The following is a 13674-nucleotide window of genomic DNA, read 5'->3' as shown; positions in this document are numbered from 1 at the left end:
GAGTCAGGGTCCTTCCAGAACAGGTTGATTTAAATGGACATCATGTGACAGATCATGTGCCACTTTGATTGCACACAGGTGGATCTTGATCAACTAATTATGTGACTTATGAAGTGCATTGGTTGGACCAGCTCTTATTTAGGGGTTTCATACGAAAGGGGGTGAATACCTATGCACACTCCAGATTTCTGTTTTTTCATCTTAATTATTGTTTGTGTCACAATAAAACAACAATTTGCACCTTTAAAGTTGTAGGCATGTCGTGTAAATCAAATGGTGCTAACCCTCCAAAAATCCATTTTAATTCCAGCTTGTAATGCAACAAAACAAGACAAACACCAAAAGGGATGAATACTTTTGCAAGACACTGTATTAGTCAGGTTAGTGATTGTCACACTTTGAGTGTGACAAGTATGTTTTTTGGCTATAAAATGCTTCCATATATTCGTTGATTCCACTGTCACTTTTAATATATGCTGTAGTTGATTATGTAGTAGGTCAGACTAGGGTTAGACCTCATACTGACCTTTTTTTTAAATAGATTTATTAAATCTTTTGCTCAATAAAGTTTCGCTGTTGCCTTTGGTTTTAGTGTTGCTTTTTAAACAGGAATATAAGCATTTATTCTTGTTAATATTCCATCAGTCCTTCAGCCACAGGATCAATACATAGTCTCCTTTTCCTCTTGCCTGTGAGCCTTGCTCTCTGTCCTGCACCCGAGAATGAAGGACATGTCTGTATTCTACACACAGTGGACCAACAGGAAATGAGTCAATTTACAGAGCTATTGCATCATAATCTTGCACATGAATTGGTCTTTGTTTTGAATTAAATTTGAGGATTTTTACCATTACAGCACAGTGTTTCTTCGTTTCAACATCAGTGGGTTGTTTGTTTTTTGTTTTTTTAGGATTAATAATCTTTTTTTTTTTTTTTGCTCATTAAATGTAACTGTCTTTTCCATCTTGCTGACCAATGATCTTGGATTAAGAGTGGACACACTTTAATCCAGTGGTAATCTGTCTCCAATCTAATCTCAGGAAAAGGACTAGGAGTTCTCCTATTGCCCTGTTTTGTCGAGAGCCTGCTATTGTCTCTGTCCTCTTTTTACCCGGTTCTTATTTGGAGACAGACTAGCATGCACTTAAAGATAACAGAAAAAAAATTATATTATTTTTTTTATGCCGTTTTCCCGGACTCGGTCCCTCTGGTTTGTGGTTAATGCTTGGAATAGTTACTATGGTGCACAGTACTGCAATGCCAGCAGTCCACCACTGTAGACGTGAGAAACTACATGATTTTGGCATTCCTGAAGCTTTGTAGCTTTCCATGTTTTTTCTCATCTGTCGAGCTGGCTGTCTCCTAAGCCTGTCTGCAGATCTTCATCCTCCTGTACAGATTTTCATCCTCCTAAATTTCTAACCAGCAGAAGACAATTTTCTATAAGCTTTAGGAGTGCCAAGTTATGGATCAGCATTTGCCATCTGGCAAAAAACAAAAAACTGTTCCTCTCTAAAAAGCTTCAAGAGATGTTTAAAAGATCATTTAACTGCTGTTTTGTAAATGATTTTAAATATATTATTTGTTTATGTATGTATTTCAAGTTCAAGTCAAGTTTATTTTTATAGCGCTTTTAACAATAGACATTGTCTCAAAGAAGCTTTAAAGAATCTTAATGACTTTAAACATGAGGATAAAAATAGTATCTTTAGTCTATCCCCAATGAGCAAGCCTGTGGCGATGGTGGCATGGAAAAACTCCCTCAGACGACATGAGGAAGAAACCTCGAGAGGAACCAGACTCAAAAGGGAACCCATCCTCGTTTGGGTGATAACAGACAATGTGATTATAAATAACTCGCTTCTATAATAGTGTCCTATAGAGCCATAAAGTATAACTGTGAAACCATGAAATTCGTTATAGTTTTAACATGAAGTCTGTTTTGTTGAAGTTATAAACTGTTCATTGATGGAAACTTGAGTGCAAAACTGTTCATGACAGCTGCCGTCCTAAAGTTAGCAAGTCAACTGTAGTCCTCAGCCATAAAAATGGATACAGTGCTCAGCGTAAATGAGTACACCCCCTTTGAAAAGTAACATTTTAAACAATATCTCAATGAACACAAACAATTTCCAAATTGTTGACAAGACAAAGTTTAATATAACATCTGTTTAACTTATAATGTGAAAGTAAGGTTAATAATATAACTTAGATTACACATTTTTTCAGTTTTACTCAAATTAGGGTGGTGCAAAAATGAGTACACCCCACAACAAAAACTACTACATCGAGTACTTTGTATGGCCTCCATGATTTTTAATGACAGCACCAAGTCTTCTAGGCATGGAATGAACAAGTTGGTGACATTTTGCAACATCAATCTTTTTCCATTCTTCAACAATGACCTCTTTTAGTGACTGGATGCTGGATGGAGAGTGATGCTGAACTTGTCTCTTCAGAATTCCCCATAGGTGTTCGATTGGGTTCAGATCAGGAGACATACTTGGCCACTGAATCACTTTTACCCTGTTCTTCTTCAGAAATCCAACAGTGGCCTTAGATGTGTGTTTAGTCATGTTGGAAAAGTGCACGACGACCAAGGGCACGGAGTGATGGTAGCATCTTCTCTTTCAGTATAGAGCAATACATCTGTGAATTCATGATGCCATCAATGAAATGCAGCTCCCCGACACCAGCAGCACTCATGCAGCCCCACATAAGGACACTGCCACCACCATGTTTCACTGTAGGCGCCATGCATTTTTCTTTGTATTCCTCACCTTTGCGACGCCATACAGTTTTGAAGCCATCAGTTCCAAAAACATTTATCTTGGTCTCATCACTCCAGAGTATAGAGTGCCAGTAGTCTTCATCTTTGTCAGCATGGGCCCTGGCAAACTCTAGGCGGGCTTTTTTGTGCCTGGGCTTTAGGAGAGGCTTCTTTCGTGGACGGCTTCCATGCATGCCATTCCTCTGCAGTGTACGCCGTATTGTGTCACGGGAAATAGTCACCCCAGTTTGGCTTTCTACTTCTTTAGATAACTGCAGTGAACTTGCATGCTGATTTTCTTCAACTCTTCTCATCAGAAGACGTTCCTGTCGAGGTGTTAACTTCCGTGGACGACCTGGACGTCTCTGTGAGATGGTTGCAGTTCCATCTTTCTTAAATTTTTGTACCACTTTTGCAAAAGTATTCTGACTGATAAGTAAAGCTTTGCTGATCATCTTGTAGCCTTCACCTTTGTGGTGTAAAGAAACTAATTTCTTTGGGGAATTCTGAAGAGACAAGTTGAGCATCACTCTCCATCCAGCATGGGGTCAGTTACTAAGTACTGACCATGTCAGGTGCCCAAACTTTTGCTTCAGGTCCTTCTCATTTTTTGGTATTTTACACCTGTAAATGATGGAAATAAAAATGTAATCTTGCGGAAAATATTAAAGAAATGTGTCGTCTTTACCTTTATGCCTTTTGGTGATCAGTTCATCTTCTGCTCACTTAACTATTCACAGTAACAGATATTTTCAGCAAGGGCGCCCAGACTTTTGTATGCCACTGTATATTGCTTACTTTTATCTTCATCTAATGTGTGTGTTTTTTTTAACTGTGCTTAAAAAAAAACCTTTAGATGTTTGCCACTACTGCCCTATACTCTTTGCACTCTGTGTATGGAGAACATCACGGCACATTCCTTTGGTCAAGCATAGGACAAGGATCAATAATCAGCTGTGATGTTTGCGCTTATACATCACATTAGAAAGTGATACAGCTCCGTGTAAAATATCATATCATACAGTGCTATAAGCCAGCAGCCACTGAGGCTAATCCTTATTATTGCTTACATTTAAAAAAAATGTACTGTCATCCTATTGTAAATATTGCCACACATGCAGTGTTTATAACTTCTGTATTTATACTGGTGTAGAGACCTGAAACTGGACAACATACTACTGGACAAAGATGGCCACTGTAAACTGGCAGACTTTGGTATGTGCAAGGAAGGAATAATCGATGGAGCCCTGACTGCCACCTTCTGTGGGACACCAGACTACATTGCACCTGAAGTAAATATTTTTGCAGAATGATAATAATCTCACATCCATGTATGTGTAACATAGGCAGAGCTTGTAACAGATATACATTTTTGCATGGAGAAGTCTGATGTGATTTCCAATCTTAGATCATCCTAGAGGAACCATATGGCATGTGTGTGGACTGGTGGGCTATGGGAGTGCTGCTGTTTGAGATGCTGTGTGGACACGCGCCATTCGAGGCAGAGACGGAGGACGAGTTGTTTGAGTGCATCCTCAGGGATGAAGTGATCTATTCATCTTGGCTTAGCAATGAAGCAGAGGATATTCTCAGAGGGGTAAGCTGCGCTCTTACCTTAAAGTTGGGGTCAGTGAGTTTAAAGCTCATAGGCAACGGTTTTAATTTTATGCACATTTGAAACTTTATATGCTAAAAAACCCTCTGTAATTTTATTCTGGTCCCAAGAAGCATTGTTAATAAGTAATAATTAAAATAAGTTAGCGCAGGGGCGGCACGGTGGTGTAGTGGTTAGCGCTGTCACCTCACAGCAAGAATGTCCGGGTTTGAGCCCCGTGGCCGGTGAGGGCCTTTCTGTGCGGAGTTTGCATGTTCTCCCCATGTACGCGTGGGTTTCCTCCGGGTGCTCTGGTTTCCCCCCACAGTCCAAAGACATGCAGGTGACTTTAAATTGACCGTAGGTGTGAGTGTGAATGGTTGTCTATGTGTCAGCCCTGTGATGACCTGGCGACTTGTCCAGGGTGTACGTCGCCTTTCGCCCGTAGTCAGCTGGGATAGGCTCCAGCTTGCCTGCGACCCTGTAGAACAGGATAAAGCGGCTAGAGATAATGAGATGAGAAACCATGCCTTATTGTTGTGCAGTGAACTGTAACAACGGGACCGGTTCAGGAAGAAGTTTTTACCTTTTTCCGAGAGAGGAGAAGAGGCAGAGGGAGAGGATTGGCTTTTTCCGAAAAAGGAGAAGAGCAGGAGTGAGTGGGTTGACTTTTTCCAAAAAAGGAGAAGAGGCGGAGCGAGTGGGTTGGCTTTTTTCAAAAGAGGAGATGAGGTGGAGAGAGTGGATTGTGCGCATGAAGCCAGAGGGTTGTTTTTTTCTGGAAGAGGAGAAGAGGCGGAGAGAGTGGATTGTGCGCGTGAAACAAAATCAAGCAGTCAAAGAAGAAACGGACCAGCAATGCTCAAGCAAAAAGGAGAAGATTGGAGGTAAACATTTTTGCTTTTGCTTGCAATTGACAAGTCAAGAATCCTGAGGGATCCTGTACAATCATTGTGGAAATGGGACAAAGGGATATTTCCTCGCTTAGAGTCGGCTATAAATAGTATAATGCCGTGGATAGCAGGCTAATGTGGCCTACTGGCGCGCTGTCCAGTAATCGTTACTAGGGGTGTGCAAAAATATCGATACGGCGATATATCGCGATACTTTGGCTTCCGATTCAATATCGATACTCAAAATTTGAATATCGATATTTTTTCAAATAATAAAATCATGTTTCAGACGGGTTGTAAATCCAGTACGACTTCCGCACCTCCGCTCCGCGAGGTGTCGCTGTGCCGCTACCTCACTGCAAGGCACTCTTCGTCTTCTCTTTTTTCCCCGGCGGTTGCAGTGAGGAAAAAAAACAGGCAAGCATGGCTGTTAACGTAAATCTAGAGACGCCGCCGAACTTTAAGGCAGATGTTTGGAGCCACTTTGGATTCCAAAGGAAAGGAGAAAAAAAAAAAACAGTGAGCCGGACAAAGAGAATGCACTTTGCAAAACCTGTTTCGCTCCAATTAAATTAAGATGCTCCAATTAAGATGCCCACTGCACTTTTCAATGTGTTTCAGACAGTGCGTTGTTCCTGCAAAATACAGGGATGCAAACAGCGCGCCTTTTGGCGGATGGCGCCTTTTTCACGGCTGAATCGCGCAGATCCGATTTTTTTTTTTTTTTTGGGGGGGGGGGGGGCGTTGGAGTGTCTGATTATAATTCAAAGTAAATTCTGTATTAAAATTACTAAATAAGCAAATCCGTTACAGTCCATGAAACAGGAAGTATAAGGATGAGGAAAACACAGTTTAAATCGGGAAGCTGCGCACATTTGCGCAGTCCTGCCGCTCAGGCTGCACAAATGTGCGCAGCTTCCCGATTTAAACTGTGTTTTCCTCATCCTTATACTTCCTGTTTCATGGACTGTAACGGATTTGCTTATTTAGTAATTTTAATACAGAATTTACTTTGAATTATAATCAGACACTCCAACGCCCCCCCCCCCCCCCAAAAAAAAAAAATCGGATCTGCGCGATTCAGCCGTGAAAAAGGCGCCATCCGCCAAAAGGCGCGCTGTTTGCATCCCTGAAAATAAGCACAAGTTAAATGTTCTCAAGTATATGTTCTCAAGTTTACAAAGAACAAATTGATATTAGTGTTAGCACTGAAATGTATGTGCAGTCTGCAGTGCAAGTTTTAAGTTTTCATAAAACAATTTGATTCTGCTTGTTAAGCAGCACTGATGTGTCCATGCTTACAGAAAAGTTGATAATACTAGCACAGAAATGGGAATTTTCTGTATGTTGTAGTGAAGCAGCTCTTGGTTTTGCCAGCAGTAGAATAGAGACAAATATATGTCTGGCAAGAGTGTGTAGTTATGTATGTGAAATGTAATTTTACAGTGGTCAATAAATTCTGATTTTCTTCAGTGACACAGATATTGTGATGTGGTTGAAATTTCTTGCAATATATCGATTATCACAGAATCGCTGTACCGTGATATTATCGTTATCGTGGGCAAAATATCGCCATAGTATCGTATCGTGAGGTATCTGGTGATACCCAGCCCTAATCGTTACCTATATCCACTAGAGAGGGCGGTTTAATTATTCTTCAAAAGGGCTCTTATTTAGTATTACAACGAAAGTAGGAATTTATCATAATTACCAGGATAAATAGTTTGGGCGTGAGTCTTGTTGAGGTCTGAGGTTACCGCGATCAGAGTCGGCCGAGTTGCTGTCCGATTCCGAGGCCACATGGTTAAACCAGTGAGTCACAATCACCGATTGCTTCGCAACGGCCATAGGTCCATACATATATGGTTTCTCCTCTCGATATTTAATTTGGAGAGTTCCTACTTCAAAATCGCTATCGCTTTCAGACATTTTACACAACCTCTCAAGACCAAAGTCCGAACACGTGTGCTCGGTTCGCAAGTAACCCCAGAACTGCTCCCAGTCTGTTTGGCTTGAATGACGTCACGACGACAGTCCCCTGGTGGTGAAAGTGCGCATAAGTGAGATGTAAACAAACCTTCGGAAATTGGGCAAAACAGTATATGTTAACCGTTTTATTCAATTTTAGGGTGCAAATTAGACACTAGGAAAATTTAATTTGCTTTTTGGGTCGTTCTTCTAGACAATAAAGTTGATATTCTATGTTTCACCTCTGACCCTTGCCTATGACCTTTAAGTTTAAATCAGGACCTTTTTAATAATGTTGGCAAAGTTGCATGTAAATGGAGATGGGGTGGGGTAGGGAGTGTAAAAATAATAATGCAGGCTACCAATATTCAACCTGTCAAGAAAAACAGGTGTTTCTACTTGCGATAAAGCTTATGTCAGTGTGTTCTAGGGTGCGGAGGTGTGAATTCACCTCTCAAGACAACAGTTTCTTTATACTTCAACCTGTGTGTCATTTCTCAGTTCCCGTGAATCATCCAGTTGTATCTAGAGTGTTGTGTAACACAGCTGATTTCCAGTTACCCACGCTGACTAATACAAACAACTCAGCACAGATCTTGTGCAGGTTTCCTGAAAGCCTCTTAAGGCCAAGAGAGTCTTAAATTACTTCGTAAGATCCATCGTCAAGCTAACGTGGTTTTCCCGAACAACATCGTAGCCCAAGTAGTCCTTTAGTTTGCTCGAAATTTACGAAAGACCTGGGCTACTCGTTCAAAACAAAGATCGACTCGCTCACAGCCAAATACACAGACTGTGCATGTGCTGCGGAGGGACACTCACAGTCAGCGAAGGAAACAAGTGTTGAATCTGCTGCTGGTCTTAAAGGGATAGTTTGGAATTTTTGACATGAATCTGTATGGCATCCCCATCAATAGTGTCATGGAAACACACCGACTTACCCCTGACAGCATCCTGTGAGTCCAGTTCTTGTCCAGTTTTGGTCCAGACGAAAGTAGTCCGGCAAGTTTGTTGGGGTCACGAAAGTAAAACGTTTTTCGTCTCAAAACAGTACGTGTTCAAAAGAGTGATATATTTGCATCACAAAACCGTTGCCAAATAAAAAAAGTCAGACCTCGAAATCGCTTGGCACTATTTTCTCTCCCTTCTTATCACTGCGCGCTGTCGGCTTCATCCAGCTGCGGCTCCAGCTTCAAGGATAAGCTGGAGCCGCATAAGTAGGAGTCCCGGCGGGTGGTTTGTATTCGATTCGTTTATATCCCGACCTTGTCAGCTGTCAGATTTATGTTCATGGACCCGGTAAGCTGGTAAATAATATTTATTTATTTTTTTCTTTACCAAATTCTAACAGAAAACGAGAGCGCCCGAAAGGGAAAACCGAGCCGAGCCGCCTCACGGCTGTAATGCAAATTGCTTTCCTCCTCAGTATACAAGTGCGTTTCCATGGCAGGGAAAAAGAAACTACCACTGCTGCCTATGTAGTGCCCTATTTATACAAATAGGAGTCATTCAGGATTCAGCCATGTTTTTGCTCCGTGTCATGGCTGAATTCTGAATGACTCCTATTTGTATAAATAGGGCACTACATAGGCAGCAGTGGTAGTTTCTTTTTCCCTGCCATGGAAACGCACTTGTATACTGAGGAGGAAAGCAATTTGCATTACAGCCGTGAGGCGGCTCGGCTCGGTTTTCCCTTTCGGGCGCTCTCGTTTTCTGTTAGAATTTGGTAAAGAAAAAAATAAATAAATATTATTTACCAGCTTACCGGGTCCATGAACATAAATCTGACAGCTGACAAGGTCGGGATATAAACGAATCGAATACAAACCACCCGCCGGGACTCCTACTTATGCGGCTCCAGCTTATCCTTGAAGCTGGAGCCGCAGCTGGATGAAGCCGGCAGCGCGCAGTGATAAGAAGGGAGAGAAAATAGTGCCAAGCGATTTCAAGGTCTGACTTTTTTTATTTGGCAACGGTTTTGTGATGCAAATATATCACTCTTTTGAACACGTACTGTTTTGAGACGAAAAATGTTTTACTTTCGTGACCCCAACAAACTTGCCGGACTACTTTCGTCTGGACCAAAACTGGACAAGAACTGGACTCACAGGATGCTGTCAGGGGTAAGTCAGTGTGTTTGCATGACACTATTGATGGGGATGCCATACAGATTCATGTCAAAAATCCCGAACTATCCCTTTAAATTATCTCATCTCATCTCATTATCTCTAGCCGTTTTATCCTGTTCTACAGGGTCGCAGGCAAGCTGGAGCCTATCCCAGCTGACTACGGGCGAGAGGCGGGGTACACCCTGGACAAGTCACCAGGTCATCACAGGGCTGATACATAGACACAGACAACCATTCACACTCACATTCACACCTACGGTCAATTTAGAGTTACCAGTTAACCTAACCTGCATGTCTTTGGACTGTGGGGGAAACCGGAGGCACCCGGAGGAAACCCACGTGGACACGGGGAGAACATGCAAACTCCACACAGAAAGGCCCTCGCCAGCCACAGGGCTCGAACCCGGACTTTCTTGCTGTGAGGCGACAGCGCTAACCACTACACCACTGTGCCGCCCGTCTTAAATTATTTGTCTTGTAATTATTTTTCTTCACTTTCTGGTGCAAGTACATCCAGATAATTATTAAATAAATATACACAAAACATTATGAATATATTTCAATATGTTATGGAATTACTTATGGATATCAGAATGTCACACTGATATCACCATTGTGGCATCGGGGGCGTGGCCTAGCATCAGTTTGTGAATGGAGGGCGGGGCCAGGGAAGGTGAGTGGCAAAGTCAATGCACTTGTGGTTAATTAATTGTAGCAGTTCGATAGGGTGAGTGGAGCACAGAGGACGGCAGGACAGAGATCAGGTTTCCAAAAGGGCTTTATTGCCACACTTTTCAGTCTAACAACTTCCAAATGAACAGACACACATCAACATAAGAAGCGTCTAGTTCGGAGATCAGCCCCTCTGCTCTCGCTGTCCCTCCTTAAGTAGGGCGCGGTCACTGGGAAGACACACACAAACAGGTTACTTCATGTCAGGTGTAGTGATTCTGCCACTTACCTTCCCTGACTCCGCCCTCCTGTCACAGACCGGCGCTTGACCACGCCCCCACTGCCACATAGCCCCACCGCCCGACTCAGGCCGGGCGGCTGTCCGGCCTGCAGCCGACTCCCCCCTCCCCTTGACGGGAAAGGAAGTCCGCCACGACCATCTGCGCCCCCGGCCTGTGGACCACCTTGAAATTAAAGGGTTGGAGTGCCAGATACCAACGGGTGATCCACGCGTTGGCATCCTTCATGTGGTGAAGCCACTGGAGGGGTGTGTGGTCCGAACAGAGGGTGAAAGGGCGCCCCACTAGGTAGTAACGGAGGGCGAGGACCGCCCACTTGATGGCCAGACACTCTTTTTCTATTGTGCTGTAGCACCCCTCACGCACCGACAGCTTCCTGCTGATGTACAGGACGGGGCGGTCCTCCCCCTCCACCTCCTGGGACAAAACCGCCCCCAGCCCTCTGTCCGACGCATCGGTCTGCAACATAAAGGGGAGAGAAAAGTCAGGGGAGTGTAAAAGTGGCCCCCCACACAGTGCAGCCTTTACCTCAGAAAAAGCCCGCTGGCATTGCTCCGTCCACTGGACCGGATCTGGTGCCCCCTTTTTAGTGAGATCAGTCAGTGGGCTGGTGACGTCCGAATAATTAGGTATAAACCTACGATAATAGCCAGCCAGCCCCAGGAACTGTCTCACCCCCTTTTTGGTCTTGGGCCTCGGGCAGGCCGCAATTGCTGCGGTCTTGGTAATTTGGGGACGCACCTGCCCGTTGCCCAAGTGGAAGCCCAGATACTGTACTTCCACCCGCCCAATCGCACACTTTGTCGGGTTGGCTGTGAGACCCGCTCGCCTCAGCGACCTAAGGACAGCCCTTAGGTGTTCAAGGTGCCTCGCCCAGTCATTACTATATACGATGATGTCGTCGAGATAGGTGGCGTGGGGGCGGAGGACCCTGTCCATCAGCCGCTGAAACGTAGCGGGCGCCCCAAACAGCCCAAACAGAAGTGTGACAAATTGGTGTAAACCAAACGGTGTGGAAAAGGCCGTTTTCTCTCGGGATAGTGGAGTCAAGGGGATCTGCCAATATCCCTTCATCAAATCCAGTGTCGAATAAAAGCGAGCCGTGCCGAGTCGATCGAGCAACTCATCAATATGAGGCATTGGGTACGCGTCAAATTTAGACACCGCGTTGACTTTTCTATAGTCCACACAGAACCAGACCGACCCATCGGCCTTGGGTACCAAGACCACCGGGCTGCTCCAGTCACTGTGGGACTCCTCGACGATGCCCATTTCGAGCATGGTCTCAAGTTCTTCCCGAACCACCTTTTTTTTGTGTTTGGGTAGCCTGTAAGGGCGGCTACGCACTACCACCCCCGGGGGCATCTCTATGTGGTGCTCTATGAGGTTAGTGCGACCGGGCAGGGGTGAGAACACATCCGAAAACTCGGTCTGCAACTGGGCGACCTCCGTGAGTTGGGTCGGGGAGAGGTGGTCTCCACAGGGGACCGGAGAGGTATGGGATGCCAATGTCCCTTTTTGAACCTCCGGCCCCAGCTCCGCCTTCTCCGGAACCACCGACACCAACGCCACAGGGACCTCCTCGTTCCAGAGTTTAAGCAGATTGAGGTGGTAAATTTGTAGCGCCCCACCCCTGTCCGTTCGCCTCACCTCGTAGTCAACGTCCCCGACTCGCCGTGTGACCTCAAAGGGGCCTTGCCACTTGGCGATCAATTTGGAGCTCGAAGTGGGCAACAGTACGAGTACCTTATCTCCCTGGGTGAACTCCATAAGGCGCGTACCCTTGTTGTACAGGCGGGCTTGCCGTTCCTGTGCCTGCCGCAAATTCTCCTGGGTTAGGTGGGTGAGCGTGTGGAGTTTTGCGCGCAGGTCCATAACGTATTGAATTTCATTCTTGCTTTGTGAAGGTCCTTCCTCCCAATTTTCCCGCAGCATGTCTAGGATGCCGCGCGGCTTATGCCCATATAATAATTCGAACGGGGAGAACCCCGTGGAGGCTTGGGGAACCTCTCGCACTGAGTACAACAAGGGCTCGAGCCACTTATCCCAATTACGTGCGTCCTCACTTACGAATTTTTTAATGATATTTTTGAGGGTGCGATTGAACCGTTCCACTAAACCGTCCGTTTGTGGGTGATACACACTGGTGCGGATCGGCTTAATCCCCAATAACCCATACAGTTTGCGCAGTGTCCGTGACATAAATGTGGTGCCTTGATCCATCAGAATCTCTTTCGGGATTCCGACTCGGGAGATAACACGGAAGAGTGCCTCTGCAATACTGCGTGCTGAGATATTGCGCAGAGGCACTGCTTCTGGGTATCGCATTGCATAGTCCACCAGAACTAATATAAAGCGGTACCCTCATGCTGACCGATCTAATGGCCCGACGAGATCCATCCCAATTCTCTCAAACGGGGTCTTGATCAATGGAAGAGGGTGCAAAGGCGCTTTTGGAAGGGCCGCTGGATTTACTAACTGGCATTTGCGGCATGCCGTACACCACCTACGAACATCGCCGCGAATCCCCGGCCAATAGAATCGGGCCATTATTCGGGCTAGTGTCTTATCCTGCCCTAGGTGTCCAGCCATGGGATTAAAGTGAGCCGCCTGGAATACCAATTCCCGGCGGCTCTTCGGAATCAAAAGCTGTGTGACTTGCTCTTTAGTTTGAGTGTCCTGCGTCACTTGGTATAACCTATCCTTCATATTTGCGAAGTAGGGGAAGGACGGGGTGGCGTTCGGCTGGAGCATTTGACCATCGATTACTCTCACTTGGTCAAACGCATGTTGCAGAGTCTCATCTCGCGATTGTTCTAATGGGAAATCCCCGAGGGATTCCCCAATAGAGAGAGGAGGAGCCGGCAGCTCCTCACTCTGACGCAGAGATGACGTAGACGGCTCTGTGACAGCTGCTCCCGCCAAAGCGACACCGGGACCTCCCCCTGTCAAATGGCAGGACCCACTCTTTACTAAGCGTGTCATTAAACCCCGAAATCCCAGCCAATCAGTCCCCAAAATTAAAGAGTGGGTAAGGCGAGGATTAACCACCACCTTCACTATAAATTTTTCCCCTCTGAAAAAAATGTGGACCGACACCAAAGGGTAGCTGTGAACATACCCGTGCACACACAACACCTTCACCCCCTGTGCTCCCCCCAATATCTCGTTTTGCACCAGGCTTTGGTGAATTGAGGTCTGGTTACAACCAGAATCCACCAACGCCTGATATGTATCCCCTTGGATTCTCACCGGTATGCGATACGCTCCGGCCCAATTGAGGGCGGCCTCTGGCGCGTCGGGGATCCGAACCACCGCTCCCACTTCCATCGCTGTGCACTGCTGTTGAAGG

The 13674-nt window shown here is 45.3% G+C and overlaps 1 protein-coding gene across 3 annotated transcripts in view; it reads left to right on the top strand.

The window, feature by feature from the left end:
- prkchb (protein kinase C, eta, b) overlaps positions 1-13674 on the top strand; it is a 78036-nt gene that overhangs the window by 53468 nt on the left and 10894 nt on the right. For all 3 annotated transcript variants that reach the window (XM_060917682.1, XM_060917681.1, XM_060917683.1), the window contains 2 exons: positions 3924-4062; positions 4179-4367. In XM_060917682.1, coding sequence (XP_060773665.1) covers positions 3924-4062; positions 4179-4367 — 328 coding nt within the window. The remainder of the gene's footprint in view (positions 1-3923; positions 4063-4178; positions 4368-13674) is intronic.

This window comes from Neoarius graeffei, chromosome 3, assembly GCF_027579695.1.
Source record: "Neoarius graeffei isolate fNeoGra1 chromosome 3, fNeoGra1.pri, whole genome shotgun sequence".
NCBI classification, from domain to species: Eukaryota; Metazoa; Chordata; class Actinopteri; order Siluriformes; family Ariidae; genus Neoarius; species Neoarius graeffei.
The sequence above is the reverse complement of the archived record's forward strand: the minus strand, read 5'-3'. Positions and strand labels throughout refer to the sequence as shown.